Raw genomic sequence first — 16514 nt, forward strand, 5'->3', positions numbered from 1 at the left:
TGTATATTATATTACACGATATTTATTATTGAATTTGTTATGATCTGAATTAATTACTGAAAAAAGGAGGCAAAAAGTGACGGGAACTTAACAATAGAATAGAAATATTCTTTATTATAAACAGTGTTGTATAGTAACGAAGTAAAAATACTTCACTACTTTACTTAAGTATATTTTGGAGTACTTCATACTTTCCTCGAGTATGAAAATTTTTGATGACTTTCACTTTTACTTCACTATATTTCCGAACTTAATTGCGTACTTTTACTCCGATACATTTTCAATGTGTGGTTTAGTTACTCGTTACAAAAAAGCGAGAGAGAAACACAAGTGTTTTGACCCCACCTACTGATTGACTGCAACAAAGTCGGTAGCCTGCTTGCCTGGGCTTGTTCATCACCACCAATAGGATACACCTGCTTCGCTTCTCCCATTAAACACAAAGCAAGTCTCGCAATCAGCAGCAGCCACATGGAGGAGGAGACGGAGACCACAACGACTGCAACTACGTCGGACACGGCTCCAGGGGAACCACCAGCTGGTGATGAGAGCCCATGGCCTTATTTAAACACAATATACTCTTTCGTGGGTGTTAAAGATTCGTCGTACCGCATGCAGTTTATGTTATCCCTGCCTGAAGATGTGGAAATTCTATCTTACAAAAACTCCCCGTCCAACTTGAAGAAACACATCGAGGTAACGTCTTATGAAATGGTTATAATCCTCCTGTTTCAGTAACTATAGCTTGGTCACTAGACACTATTGTGAAATCTTGACCATAAATGAACTTTGTTTGGCATTGTTTCAGTTCCATACGTGGTGTATTTAGCTTAGGCCTAATGTTGACTGTAGCAGGCTACCTAGACTCCTCTGTTCAAGGGGGGACAGAAGCCATAGCGATAGCAATTTAGACTAAATTTAACGAATATAGGAAAGGCATGCAAGTTCAAAACCAGGTTTACAGATGCCAATAAGCTGCATTTCCCTCCCAATTCTTTTTTTCTTTTGCATAATGACCAGTTGTGTGCACCACCTACTGACTGTAGCATTGACTGATTCACTGATTTGTGAAGTAGAGTAATCGTAACAGCTCTTTTTCTTCATGTTGGCTGCATTTTCTGTACAATTTATTTTTCTCATTTTCAGCACTGACCTTACTTGAAGGGAAAACTTAAGGCTTACAAAAACTTTGTATTTTCTGTCCTGGAGGGTTTACTAAGAAGCTGGTTCAGTTGTAAAGCAGGTTAAGTTAACCTTGTGCTATAGGTAAAGCACCTAATTTTCTTAACTAAATGATGCCTGCAGGTATATCTATTAGCAGGTTTAATTTTGCCTGCACTTGGTTGGGTACATTATTTTAAGTGTATTTGACAAGTTTACCAAAATATAAAAAATGTCATTCAAACTGCATTTGCTTTGTTTTACTTTTTACTTGTACTTTTCATTACATTACTTGAGTACATCCATTTTTACAGTAATTTCCATACTTAAGTACAAGAAGTTTCAGATACTTTAAGACTTTAACTCAAGTAACATTTCAGTCAGTGACTTGGACTTTTACCAAAGTCATATTTTGGAGAGGTACTTATACTTTTACTTGACTCTGAGATTTCAGTACTTTATACAACACTGATTATAACAATAAAAAGTGAAAACTCAGGTGTAATAGCAGCATCAGATATATAAGTTCACACAAAAGTTCCAAAAGTGCTAAGAAAAAAAATAAATTAATAACACTAGTAGTAATAATATCTTGCACAATGTTATTACAAGCAGAAATATTATTGAAAATGAGTGAAAAACAGAGCAATAACTGTAAATACCAGCAGTGTGTATTCATGCGGGTGTCAATAAACACTTTGACCTCAACGGACTCAGAACAAACTGGACTGAAAGACGTCAAAACGGTTTATCATTAAAAAAGACAACTAACTATTGAAACAAAGTATTTTCAATCGTTTGAATCGATTGGCCTGTAATTCTGCAGCAGTGATTTGTCCATCAGTGGTCTGATTTTTTTACTGTCCAGTCAGATCAGATCAATGACAGAAGAGCTACAAGGAAAGCTGTGGGAGGAGTTTCATTTATTGACAATTTCATGGTTGAGTTGGTTAATATCACACATACATTCCAATTGATCCTAGTTATAAAACAGTACAATAAGCCCAGTTAATTATTCAAAGTAGCTTAAAACCTTCCCAAGGAAACCCAGCAGAGCATCGAGTCATTGATATGCAGCGTCACTCCTGGACCAGCAGGGGGCGACAGCAGAAAATTGCTTGCCTTGTGTTGTTGACTTTACAGCAATCCCTCATAACAAGCAAGTAGTGGCTTTCAAAAGTGTTCATACCCATTGAACTTTTCCATATTTTGTCACATTGAAACTACAAACATAAATCAATTTTATTGCAATTTAATGTGAAAGAAAAAAACAAAGTGGTACACAATTATGAAGCAAAAAGAAAATTATACATGGTTCCACACCTTTTTTACAAATAAAAAACTGAAAACCACTTTGTGCAAAAGTATTGAGCCTCCCTGAGTCGATACTTTGTGTTTGTCTCAACCAGCTTTGCACATCTAGGGACTGAAATTTTGTCCCATTCTTCTTTGCCAAACATCTCAATCTCAGTCCGATAGGATGAAGAGCATTTTCAGATGTTGAGACAGATTCGATCAGTTTAGGTCTGGACTTTGACTGGGTCATCCTAAAGACGCCCATATGCCCAGGGGTACTTCAGTCCAGAGGTCCGCGGGTTAGGGTTAGGTCAACGCTGACGTCCGCTGACATGTCCAAGCAAAGATCCATTTTTATGAGCGCGTACTTGGTGTCGCACAAAAAGCTGCCTGGTAGAAACGGTTTTCACATCAAACTGTTTTACATGTGACACCGAAGAGATAAGGTCAAGAGTAGGGATTACACGACTTCACATTTTTCAACATGATAAAAGTCGACTAGTCGCAGTGACAGAAACATAAGCAAAAATGTTTCTCAGCAACTTACATGCTTTATTCGCTATTTTCTCGCAAATATAGAAAAACAATCACTCAGACTAAATTTGCAGCATCAAAAGAACAAAAACAGAACATTATCCCAGACTCTTTGTCCGATAAGTTGGACAGATCTTAGTTCGACCCCCCCTGCCGGAGCACATAATTCTGCCCCCCTGTGTCTGGAGTGGAAACTGCAGCCAGATCAGAACATTTTCACGGCTCTTCTGATCGATTTCTCGGTAAAACGACTCGCATAATCATGTCAAGGTTGTAACTTTGTTTTATCAACAGCTACTGTTAAAAACAACAACGAAATAAATAAATAAACCTGGTCTTATGTGGGATTCTTCATACAGTTTTGTATTGTTTTTAAATAGTCAAGAGAATCCATCTTTCTCCTACGTTTATCATTTTCACTTTGGCCTGACAAATATCAGTCACCAAATACTATTTTCCAACACATTGTGTGTATTTATAATTTTTTAGTGCCGAGATAAAAGGAAAGAAGCTGCTAATAGCAGGACACAAAAAATTAGACTTCCTGAAAAGATGAGAGTGTCTGGAAAATCCTGTTCTAATGTAAAATATGACAGATTACTGGACGAAAGAAATCCTCCCTTTTCAGAGAAGAAAATAAATGTTTTATTTCAGCTTGAAGCTCACAGTTTGTAATGTTTTGTTTCCCCATGGGACAAAAATTCACCAATCATCTTGAGATTTCGGTTGCTCAATCCTAACGTCACACACAGCTATGTTTGAGAATTTTAAAACATTTGCTCCTTATTTTCCAAAGTTACACAGGGAACCAAATATTTCAGCTGTCATTAAATGCTAGCTTCAATGTGTGGGCTACCACTAGCACGATGAACTACTAGCATGTTGAATGTGTGCACTGAGAAACGTGGAGTCCTAAACCGATGTCCCACTGAACTGTAAATATGTAGAGCGTAAGTAAGGAACCATGAGGCTTTTATTTTGAAAATTTCAGTAAGCTTCATTTTGAAAGGCCACAAAAATCAAAATGTAGCAGTAGTTGGGTTATACCAGTCATATAAAAGCCAAAGTAGCAATTACTTGATGTGTAAAATAAAAGGCTTTTATTTTGTAGGGTACATTCACTTCTATTGTAATTTAAAGGCATAGTTTTTATTTGCCATGGTAAGTTGAAACGGCAACAGAATTAATAGCCCCTTCTTGAGATTGAGTCACACGTTTCGGTGTATATTTTGTGGGAGTGCACTCAAATATGAATGCTTTTATTTTCTAGGGTCCATTGATTTCTACCGTAATTTAAAGCCATAGTTTTTTGCCAACTACGTTGCCATGGTAAGTCGAAACGCCAACAGAAGTAATAACTTCCTCCTTGAGACCAAGCCGTACATTTTGACATATATTTTGTGGGGTATCACGCAGCGGTTCGGGCTGCATCAATGGTGACAGAGTAAAAATAAGTATTAAACAAGTGCCTGCCATGCATTGTATGGGGCAGGCCCCAAATATCAAGCATATTTTTCATAATGTAATGTATTAACTTTTATAGAAACTAAATAAACAATTACACCACAGCGAACTCGCAAAACTAAAGAGAACATACAAAGTACTCAGATCTGGTTTCTGTTGGTGTGAGACTTTTATTTTGCCAGGCTGTGTCCCACCATCAAATATACACCATCAAATAAGCATAGAATTACAATCAATAGATCGGTCCTTATGGATCGGGCACATTGTCACCGATACCCAATCTAGATTTTTTTCAATACCAAGTCAAATATTATTATTGGATTGATGCGTCTCTAATTATATCGTCCCAATCCCCAAGAATCCCAACCCAACCAGACTCAATAACTACCGCCCGGTAGCCCTTACCCCCATCATTACCAAGTGCTTGGAGCGGCTGGTCCTAGCACACCTCAGATCCTGTCTCCCCCCCACACTAGGCCCCCACCAATTTGCATACAGGCAGAACAGGAGCACAGAGGATGCAGTCTCTATAGCGCTGCACTCTGTCCTTTCTCACCTGGACAGTAAGAACACTTACGCCAGACTGCTGTTCTTAGATTTTAGTTCAGCATTCAACACTGTCATCCCATCACAACTCATTACCAAACTCACAGACCTCGGCATCAGTCCACTCATGTGTAACTGGTTGCTCGACTTCCTGACCAGTCGACCTCAACATGTCCGGCTGGACAACCACTTCTCATCCACCATCATCATAAACACCGGAGTGCCACAAGGCTGTGTGATGAGTCCCTTCCTCTACTCCCTCTTCACCTACGACTGCAGACCTGTCCATGGCTCTAACGCCATCATCAAGTTCGCAGACGACACCACGGTGATCGGCCTCATCAGAGATAATGACGAGGCCGCTTACAGGGAGGAGGTAGACCGTCTGGCTGAGTGGTGCGACAAAAACAACCTGCAGCTGAACACCGAGAAGACCAAGGAGCTTATCGTGGACTTCAGGAGGAACGCTGACCCACATCCACCCATCCACATTAAGGGGACAGTGGTGGAGCGTGTGGACACCTTTAAGTTCCTGGGAGTCCACATCTCCGAGGACCTGACTTGGACGACCAGCTGCTCCAAACTCATTAAGAAGGCCCATCAGCGCCTCTTCTTCATGAGGACCCTGAGGAAGAACCACCTGTCCTCAGAGATCCTCACGAACTTCTACCGCTGCACCATTGAGAGCATCCTCACCAACTGTATTACATCTTGGTACGGGAACTGCTCCGTCTCCGACCAGCAGGCGCTGCAGAGGGTGGTGAAAACTGCCCAGTATATCGCCGGGGCACCGCTCCCTGCCATCAAGGACATCTACAGGAAGCGGTGTTTGAAAAGGGCCGGGAAAATCACAAAGGACTCCACTCACCCAGCACACACACTCTTTTCCCTCCTGCCCTCTGGGAGGCGTTACAGTAGCCTACGGACCAGAACCACCAGGCACCGGAACAGCTTCTTTCCCACAGCTGTCACGCTTTTGAACGCCTCCTGACATAAAACATAAACTATAAGGACTGTACTCCCCTATCCTCTCATACAACAATAACACATGGACTATCCTCACACACACACACATCACGGACTGTTTTCTTCACACACACATACAACCTGTAAATTTTATCTGCCATTATTTATCTATAATCCATTCCCTAACATTCTTGTATATTCTGTATAATCTGTATAATCTGGGCATATAGCTCCCATATTTATATTTATACACAATATCTACAGATGTTGGACAATGAAACTGAAACACCTCTCATTTTAGTGTGGGAGGTTTCATGGCTAAATTGGACCAGCCTGGTGGCCAATCTTCATTAATTGCACCTGGAACCAATAAGAGCAGAGTGTGAAGGTCCAATTAGCAGGGTAAGAGCCCCGTTTTGCTCAAAATATTGCAATGCACACAACATTGCAAAACTCCACTGGCTCCCTGTAGCTCAAAGAATAGACTTTAAAATCCTGTTGTTAGTTTATAAATCACTGAACGTTTTAGCACCACAATACATTAAAGATCTGCTTTTATTGTATCAACCTTCCAGACCTCTCAGGTTCTGGTTCTGGTTCTGCTCTGCATCCCCAGAACCAGAACCAAACGAGGAGAAGCAGCTTTCAGCATCTATGCACCACAAATTTGGAACAAACTTCCAGAAAACTGTAAAACAGCTGAAACACCGACTTCTTTTAAATCTCAACTAAAAACCCACCTGTTTAGGATTGTATTTGAAATGTAATCAATTACAAATTTATTGATGGAACTTGACTTAATGATTGATTCTATATTGCATTGTGATTCTGTGTTTGTAATGATGTAAAGCACTTTGAAATGCCTTGCTGCTGAAATGTGCTATACAAATAAAATTTGATTGATTGATTGATTGATTTGATTGAACATTATGGGTGACATACCAGAGTTCAAAAGAGGACAAATTGTTGGTGCATGTCTTGCTGGCGCATCTGTGACCAAGACAGCAAGTCTTTGTGATGTATCAAGAGCCACGGTATCCAGGGTAATGTCAGCATACCACCAAGAAGGACGAACCACATCCAACAGGATTAACTGTGGACGCAAGAGGAAGCTGTCTGAAAGGGATGTTCGGGTGCTAACCCGGATTGTATCCAAAAAACATAAAACCACGGCTGCCCAAATCACGGCAGAATTAAATGTGCACCTCAACTCTCCTGTTTCCACCAAAACTGTCCGTCGGGAGCTCCACAGGGTCAATATACACGGCCGGGCTGCTATAGCCAAACCTTTGGTCACTCGTGCCAATGCCAAACGTCGGTTTCAATGGTGCAAGGAGCACAAATCTTGGGCTGTGGACAATGTGAAACATGTATTGTTCTCTGATGAGTCCACCTTTACTGTTTTCCCCACATCCGGGAGAGTTACGGTGTGGAGAAGCCCCAAAGAAGCGTACCACCCAGACTGTTGCATGCCCAGAGTGAAGCATGGGGGTGGATCAGTGATGGTTTGGGCTGCCATATCATGGCATTCCCTTGGCCCCATACTTGTGCTAGATGGGCGCGTCACTGCCAAGGACTACCGAACCATTCTGGAGGACCATGTGCATCCAATGGTTCAAACATTGTATCCTGAAGGAGGTGCCGTGTATCAGGATGACAATGCACCAATACACACAGCAAGACCGGTGAAAGATTGGTTTGATGAACATGAAAGTGAAGTTGAACATCTCCCATGGCCTACACAGTCACCAGATCTAAATATTATTGAGCCACTTTGGGGTGTTTTGGAGGAGCGAGTCAGGAAACATTTTCCTCCACTAGCATCACGTCGTGACCTGGCCACTATCCTGCAAGAAGAATGGCTTAAAATCCCTCTGACCACTGTGCAGGACTTGTATATGTCATTCCCAAGACGAATTGACGCTGTATTGGCCGCAAAAGGAGGCCCTACACCATACTAATAAGTTATTGTGGTCTAAAACCAGGTGTTTCAGTTTCATTGTCCAACCCCTGTATATCTCTTGCTATAACCCCTTATAGTCCATACATACATAGTCTTGTACATCTGTAAATAAATATTTATATCTCGTAGAGCACTTCTGGATAGATGCAAACTACATCTCGTTGCTTGTACTTGTGACAGTGCAATGACAATAAAGTTGAATTCTATTCTATTCTATTCTATAAGAAAACTGAAATGTTCAAATTATAGCAAAAACAATACCTTTTCACATGGACTTTATATGGTTTATTTTACAAGTTTCAGAGAAGAAAATACAGCGACTGAGAACGTTGCTACAAGAGATAGGAAAAGTTTGTATTTTGTGCGAGTTCTAACACAGTTAACCTTTTTGAAGCCTTTTTAACGCAAGTTCCACGTGAAAAAGGTTTCTGGTGCAAATGTATTTTAATCAGCTTTATAAAATACAGATTTCTTGTGAAAGTATACAAATAGTTATATAGCTGGAAGTAGGCCATTGAGAAAAATTATAGAAAACTACAGTACAGACCAAAGGTTTGGACACACCTTCTCATTGAATTCAATTAGAAAGTGTGTCCAAACTTTTGGTCTGAACTGTATATACAAAATAAAAAGTTCAATACATTAAAATTGAGAAGTTGAGAATATTTTTATCTAGAAAATGGTTATCTATAGCCCATTTAAACCCTGCAGACTTTTTTGAGCCCTTCTAATGAGACATATCTCCGTTGTGAGTTTTCATGTGGTTACTCAAACTACATCTATGACTGAAACCTTTTCCACAGATTATACATGAGAAAGGTTTCTCACCAGTGTGAGTTCTCATGTGGCTATTCAAGCTACATTTTTGAGTGAAACCTTTTCCACATGTTATACAGGCAAAAGGTTTCTCACCTGTGTGAGTTCTCATGTGCTGATTTAAACAACTATTTTGGTTAAAATCTTTTCCACAAATTGTACAAGAGAAATGCTTCTCACCTGAATGACTTCTCATGTGAAAAGTCCAACTACGTTTTTGAAGGAAATCTTTTCCACAGGTGAGACATGAGAAAGGCTTCTCACCTGTGTGAGTTCTCAGGTGACCAGTCAAATTGCGTTTTTGAATGAAAGCTTTTCCACAGGTTGTACAAGTGAAAGGTTTCTCACCTGTGTGGATTCTCATGTGACAATTCAAACTATATTTATGAGTGAAATCTCTTCCACAGCTTACACATGAAAAAGGCTTCTCACCTGTGTGAGTTCTCATGTGCTTTCTCAAACAACTACCTTCAATAAAATGTTTTCCACAGGTTAAACATGAGAAATGCTTGTCACCTGAATGACTTCTCATGTGAAAAGTCCAACTACGTCTTTGAATGAAACCTTTCCCACAGGTTAGACATGAGAAAGGCTTCTCACCTGTGTGAGTTTTGATGTGTATAGTCAAACTATGTTTTTGAAAGAAACCTTTTCCACAGGTTTCACATAAGAAAGGCTTCTCACCTGTGTGAGTTCTCATGTGGTGAATCAATTTGTTTTTCTGAATGAAACTTTTTCCACAGGTTAAACATGAGAAAGGCTTCTCACCTGTGTGAGTTTTAATGTGGCGAGTCAAAATATTTTTTTGAATGAAACTTTTTCCGCAAGCTAGACATGAGAAAGGCTTTTCATCTGTGTGAGTTCTCATGTGGCAAGTTAAACTACGTTTTTGAATGAAACCTTTTCCACATGTTATACACGAGAAAGGTTTCTCGGCTTTATGAATTCTCATATGGCAAGTCCACCTACTTTTTTGAATAAAATCTTTTCCACACGTTAGACATGAAAAGGGCTTCTCACCTGTGTGAGTTTTCATGTGCTGGTCCAAAAAACTTTTTTGAGTGAAACCTTTTCCACAGGTTAGACATGAGAAAGGCTTCTCACCTGTGTGCATCATCATGTGTCTATCTAAACTTTGTTTGCGACTCAAACATTTCCCACAGGTTAGACATGAGAAAGGATTCTTATTTCTATGAGTTTTCATGTGACTTGTTAAATCACTACTGCATTTGAACTTTTTTCCACACACTGTACATTGCTTATAGTTTTTACCTTTGTAAGTTTTCCTACCCTCCATCCCTTTGTCTACATTGCCACTTTGACCTTTGTTGTGAGTCTTTATTTTCTGATGATGATCTGCTTCAGGGATGTCCTGAAATAGGAATTGGTTTCCTTTGAGTTGTGGTTGTTGGTCTGTTTCACCAACAGAAGTCTTTGTGATTAAATTATCAGTCTCCTGCTTCAGTACATCCTGCTTTTCATGAAGGTTGATGCTTACAGTATCTTTCTCTACCCTCTGCTGAAGTCCTGATGCATGCTCCGCTTCCTTCACTACTTTAGTATCTAGTTTGTCTGGTTCCTCTTTGAGTTCCACAGATCCAGAATCGGTTACTGTTAGGGTATCCGTCTCCTGCTTCAGTACTTCCTGGTTTTCATCCTGACTGATGTCTTCAACCTCAATTTTTACCATCTGCTGAGATTCTGATTGACAACAGTCATCTTTCAATTGTTGCAGTTCTATTTCCTCTGGTTCCTCCTTTATTTCAAGAGATCCAGAATCTGTTCCCATTAAGGTGTCTGTCTCTTGCTTTAGTACAATGTTTTCGTCTTTCTTCACATTTAGCAGAGGTTCCGATCCATACTCTTCTTCTTTTACTTGCCTAAGTTCTGGTTCTTCTGTTTCCCTCTGGTCCAAAACAGAGATCTCTTGTTCGTTGAGAACAAAATAGTGAGAAGCAACATCTTGCTTGATAACAGACATGCTGTTGAGGCAAATCTGAAAAAAAGACAAATAGAAAATATAACGTAAGTTTTAGCTTATTGCCTCCCAGATGAATTTCAACATTTTCAGGATCCAACTGATGGTCGAAGTTCACTTTTCGACTTTAAACTCTTCTGTACAATTAAGGCAGAGAAAGGTTTCTACACATTGTCTTCAGAGTTAAAGTTAACACAGCATTAAGACAACTATCGATACACAGCCTGAAACAGACGGACAAAAACACTTCAATAGAAAATGTCAAACCTTCCTGTAATCTTAGGGTTGGCACTGACATGTTTTCTGGTTGCAATCGCATAGAAATGCTCCATAAACTACTTTGTTACCTCAAGACTTTTTGACTTAGTCAGGACCTTCAATTTTGACAAAGTCGCCTAAAGCTGCAGAACATGGGCTGGAACAACCAAAGAAGAAAAAAACATTTTGTGGTCACTTTACTGATAAAACTGAGTTTTCTTTTCAATATTTTTCAAGAAATATTAGAATATTACATAGTTTTCATCTATCGCTGATTTTTGATTCCCGTCTATCTGGATCTGGAAGAAATTTGCTTTATAAGCTTGAATTGCTTTTTTTTCTCTTGATGTGAATCTCTGGTAAATTCTGAGCTTTAATTAGCTTGGTTGGCTATCAATTAGCCACAAGCTAATATTTGGCGGCGATGTGTTTAAAGCTAGATTGTAATTTCATTTTGAAAGGGGAAAAAACCAGTCAGGGATACTGGTTTATGGGTGAGAATGCATGTTGTCTCAGGCTGTTTGGTATGTGAATTAGCGATGCTTATTATAACTCACAAAGGCTGTTCTGCTGTTGTTGCACCTTTTCGTTCTGAAATACTGATACTGATAAAGCATGTGGTGACAGTGAGTTATTTATTCCACTGTATGGAATTCAATAGTGCCGAAAAGAAGATATTGATGTAAATTCAGTGAATATTATGTTGTGATGTTTTGTTGAGCTAAAAGACAAAAGTTATTTATCACAGCTTGGAATAATTGTATCTACACAGAGTGAGGAGACAAAGTTTCACTAATGCCCCCTTTTCAGATGTTGGTGAACTGCAGACCATCGCGGTTCTTCCTGCAGCCTCTGAGTTGGAGGATCTCATCAGTGTCCGTCTTCCTGACCGCCGGTCGGTTTTTACCTCCAGGATGTCCAGAGACCTTCAGCTTCTGGAGCAGGAACCACATGAGCTCCATGTGCTGATGAAACATTTCTAATTTAAAATGTGTCTGATGTTCTTAGAGTTGAAGTGCATTAACAATCTGTTGTTTTTCACTTCAATATGTTTAATTATGATTCATCTGATGTCCAAGTTACACTGAGAACAAATAAAACTGTATTCCTTCTAATCTGACTGGTTCTAGTTTTAATCAAACCTTCATGTTTCCACTTTTTAGTCTCTAAGAATTAAAAGTTTAAACTCTTAGTCTTATTTATCACTAATTAAGGTTCCAGGTTTTGGACACATTTTCTCTCTTTCTTACGTTGAAGATTCTCCAGGCAGACAGATAAACAGAGTGGATAGAAAGATGATGTAGAAAGTAGAAATGAACATGACTTGTATTTTGGGTTTTTGTTAATAGCAGCCCTGATAATAATGTGAAAATGTTTGGTTTGCTGAATAATGTATTAATAATGTGTCAATGACATATTTCTACAACATAATGTTATTTTCACTCTGTCTAAAGCTCCTCTCGTTTTGGGAGGATTGTATTAGGACCTTGATGCCAAACAAACTACAGTTTGTACAATAATGTGAGGAGAGATTATAAAAAAGAGACTTTGTTCACTGAGAGAAAACAGCATTTATTTTCTTCTTTTATTTGCCTCGGCTCTTCATGGAGCTCTGCCATCAGCTGGTAGCTGCTTCCTCCTGAAGGAGATCCAGTTGTTGTTCTGACGGTTCTCCTCATCGTTCTCCATCATGTCAGCCATGTTCCTCCTCTTCTGTTCTCTGGGAAAAGTAATCAGATGTTAGAGCTTGCAGCACATAAATGTAGATAAATAACAGAGTTACTAATGTGGGAGTTACAAACACAGAAGGAATTATTAAAAACAGACATGTTACTTTATATATATGCAAATACTTTTTTTACCATCCAGACCTGAACAATTATAAATAACTGCAATAGTTGTATAAATTAAAGACAAAACATAATTAAGTTTTAGACCTATGCAGACATACAAAAAGCAGACAGAGATATCTCCAAACTGCTCACCTGGCTGGAGAGCAGCAGCGGCGTTAGCTGCATCTGTTCACCGAGGTTTTCATTCTCTCCACTACGTTGACAAAAATGACTCGTTCCTCACTGCTCCATCAACATACCGCTGAATATTGGAATGCGAAGCAAAGAAAAGCCGACATTTTGTTCACGGCTTGTTTGTATCTTCCATCACTTCCGTGTTGCAGCGAGTTGAAACGTTGCGCCTCGTTTTCTTTCTCTCTTTGCTGCTCCGTCTGACCGCCTGGCCATCTGACCGCCTGGCCGCCTGACCGCCTGACCATCTGGCCGTCTGGCCGTCTGACCGTCTGGCCGTCTGGCCGTCTGACCGCCTGACCGTCTGGCCGTCTGACCGCCTGGCCGTCTGACCGCCTGGCCGCCTGACCATCTGGCCGTCTGGCCGTCTGACCGCCTGGCCGCCTGACCGCCTGACCGTCTGGCCGTCTGACCGCCTGGCCGCCTGACCGCCTGACCGTCTGGCCGTCTGACCGCCTGACCGTCTGACCATCTGGCCGTCTGACCGCCTGGCCGTCTGACCGTCTGGCCGTCTGACCGCCTGACCATCTGGCCGTCTGACCGTCTGGCCGTCTGGCCGTCTGACCGTCTGACCGTCTGGCCGTCTGACCGCCTGGCCGTCTGACCGTCTGGCCGTCTGGCCGTCTGACCGCCTGGCCGCCTGGCCGTCTGGCCGCCTGACCGCCTGACCATCTGACCGTCTGGCCGTCTGACCGCCTGACCGCCTGGCCGTCTGGCCGTCTGGCCGTCTGACCGTCTGACCGCCTGGCCGTCTGACTGCCTGGCTGTCTGGCCGTCTGACAGCGCCCTCAGGCCATCAGTAAACTGGAGTGAAGCTTGCGTCACAGGCCCGGTTGGGCCCGTCTCCGAAGCAGGACCCTAAATAGCAGGACCAGCCCCGAAAAGAAGCCGGTGGAAAAGTTCTGAAAGCGAGTAGAGCCGGGCCGGACCGGACCGGACCGGGCCAAGCCGAGCCGGTGGAAAAGAGTCAATAGAATTGTATATTTTATAGTAAACGATGTTCCTGCTATATGCAGGTTGTTTTTTTGTTTTTTTGGTGTTGAGGGACAACGTGTGAAGAACGGCGAGTCAGGATGCAAAGGAGCGGGTTCACTTTGTGTCCACGACGATCGGGATGTGGTTAAAACTAACCCGGCAGCTACAACTTTGGCCGATACCAGTTTTTTGTCTGAGATGTTGCTCAATATATCAAGAAAGTTTCTGAATTGGCAACAACGAGGTGACTGTTGTTAACTGTAAATGTGCAGACGTGACCTGGTGGCCCAGAAGTTGATTTTTACACGTTTGCTGAGGTTGATGACATCGGTGGATAAGATCGGCTCCACATGTAAAAATCAGTCGATCTCAAAATAAAGGAAATCAGCACCAATAAATCGGTGCACCACTACTTACCAGATTAGTAGATTTTACATGTATAACCTACAGTAATATTACTGTACTGTTTTTACATCTAAAATAAATATTTCTCAAATAAAGTCGATTGTTGCAACTAATCGTGGATCCCTTTCAGAGAGGAAGCTCAACTTAGGCAGAGCTCCCGTTTCAACACAACACTTTCCCCCTTTTTATAGACGGGAAAATCTAACTTTTCTTGTCACAATGTTTATTATATTTGTATTATTGGGTTTTGAAATTACACTGCAGACACTTAACTTTGTTCAGTGGTGGTTAAGATACGTCTTTTTGTAGGATTTTATAAAAAACATGAAGTCAGATAACTATATCTTAGTAATTTTTAGTTCTCTAACTCAAAAGAAAGTTTAAAAATTCATTTTTTAGGCAAAAGAAAAGATAACAAAATAACTGATGTGTGTAAAACTACAGCTGACAAGTTTAAAACAGTTTCAACTGAGTTAAGTATAAAGTTATGTAGAAAAATACACACATGTATTTTCTGTTACCAAACTAAAGTAAGAGACTAAGATTTAGATTAGATAAATATACCTAAGATCTAAATAATATTAACGTCAGGCTGTAGTGAACTTAAATTCACAATCTGTACTTTTAAAGCCAAGATGCTCTTAACACTAAAAAAGCTTTAAAATCTGTTTTCACAAACTGAATAAAGATTTTCAAACTGCAATAATTCTGCCCAGATTTGATGTGATTTCATTATAAAATATGGATTTTTGCCACAATAGAAATGTAAAATCAAAATGTGTCTTTACTTTAATCTTTTGTTTGTATAAAATTATGAAGCTCAATTTTAAACATTCGATGTTTTGTGACATTTAGAGTGGATTGAAATAAACGGGATTTCATTAAATGCAGCAGAATTCCAACTTCAGCAACGAGAAAGATTTAAATTGTAAAACAGAAACTAACAACAGGTCGAAGCCTGGATCAGCAAACTCTACCTGGAGGCTCCGAGAGGATCAGGCTGATGATCGATCCTTCCTCCTCCGGTGCTGCTGAATGTTTCCGCAGCAGTTAGTCTCTCTGATCGATTCTCTCTCTGATCGATTCTCTCTCTGATCGATTCTCTATGAAGATTAACCGAAGATATTGTTACCGCAGACTCTTAAACATTCAGCTCACCCAGCAAAGCCGCTTTTTAACCGCCGATAAACACAAAGAAGCCTGGAAGCTAACGCTGCTAGTTCAGTGTTGGCTACTTCCGCCGGAAGTGTCACAAGAAAATCTACCCCAGAAATAGAAAATACACTTTTAGTTCCGGTGTTGCACCATATTCTGTGAGCACCGTATATTGTGACGAAAGGAAAAATAAATAATAAGCCGAACAACGAATAAAAATTAACATTTGACCACTAATATTATGACTGTTATGGAAATACAGACAACGACAGAATATGATAGGTCTTGTCAGATATTGCTGTGTTGCAGATGACGTAGCACCCAATGCAGATGGAGGGCAGGAAGTAAATTCAGCCCATTTATTTCTGCTGATCCAGCATCAAAATGCCTAAAGTCTGACTCCTTTCTCACACATTGTACGGTTGTTCCAAAAGTTCTAATAGAGAGAAAGATAAAAGTTAATTTCGTGTTTTGATGGTAGTCGGTCACAAGGGAGTTAATTATTAAAAAAACTTACAGGAAAAAGAGGAGAAAAGTGGATCAACTATCTACAGCTAAAAACAGGAGGTGTGAAAACTAACAACGCCAGAGTTTGCAGCGCCTGCTTTCACAAAATTCAGATGAAGGTCCAGAAGTGAATTTCTCCGGTTCAAAACAAAGCTAAATTGACCACAGTGAGTAGCTAATTCCCTAAATAGGCTGGAACAGACAAGGTATCTAGAAAAATATGCACATATTTAGGACATGATCCGTATTATCTGTGTAAAAAAGACTTCTCTTATAATCTTGAGGATTTACCCGTATCCAGGCGATCGACATAACTAACTATCTGGAGCTGCAGAGTTCATATTATACCAAGAGCCAGAAGAAAGTTTGAAAAAGCCTGGAGAATACAAACATTTATTGGGTCACGCATTAGCTTAGCAGTGGCAGCTTCCGGCTTCAGTAACAGCCAGGCCGCAGTAGAACAGAA

At 40.4% G+C, this 16514-nt stretch overlaps 1 protein-coding gene across 2 annotated transcripts; it reads right to left on the reverse strand.

The window, feature by feature from the left end:
• Positions 1 to 8202: 8202 nt before the first annotated feature.
• Positions 8203 to 15612, reverse strand: LOC116725750 (gastrula zinc finger protein XlCGF57.1-like). Of its 2 annotated transcripts, XM_032572098.1 has the most exons (3): positions 15364 to 15612; positions 9347 to 10742; positions 8203 to 9178 (listed from the first exon to the last, which is right to left on the reverse strand). In XM_032572098.1, exons 2-3 carry the CDS (start codon positions 10725 to 10727, stop codon positions 8658 to 8660), a joined length of 1902 nt encoding a protein of 633 aa, XP_032427989.1. In that variant the 5' UTR covers positions 10728 to 10742; positions 15364 to 15612; the 3' UTR covers positions 8203 to 8657. The 2 variants fall into 2 exon arrangements, with proteins under 2 accessions (XP_032427989.1, XP_032427988.1); XM_032572097.1 differs by having other exon boundaries at positions 8203 to 10742.
• Between the last annotated feature and the right edge of the window lie 902 nt (positions 15613 to 16514).

Source organism: Xiphophorus hellerii, chromosome 9 (genome assembly GCF_003331165.1).
Source record: "Xiphophorus hellerii strain 12219 chromosome 9, Xiphophorus_hellerii-4.1, whole genome shotgun sequence".
Taxonomy (NCBI): Eukaryota; Metazoa; Chordata; class Actinopteri; order Cyprinodontiformes; family Poeciliidae; genus Xiphophorus; species Xiphophorus hellerii.

Coding starts and splice junctions, on each gene's coding strand:
- LOC116725750 (XM_032572097.1), bottom strand. CDS start 10,727: ATGTCTGTTATCAAGCAAGATGTTGCTTCTCACTATTTTGTTCTCAAC.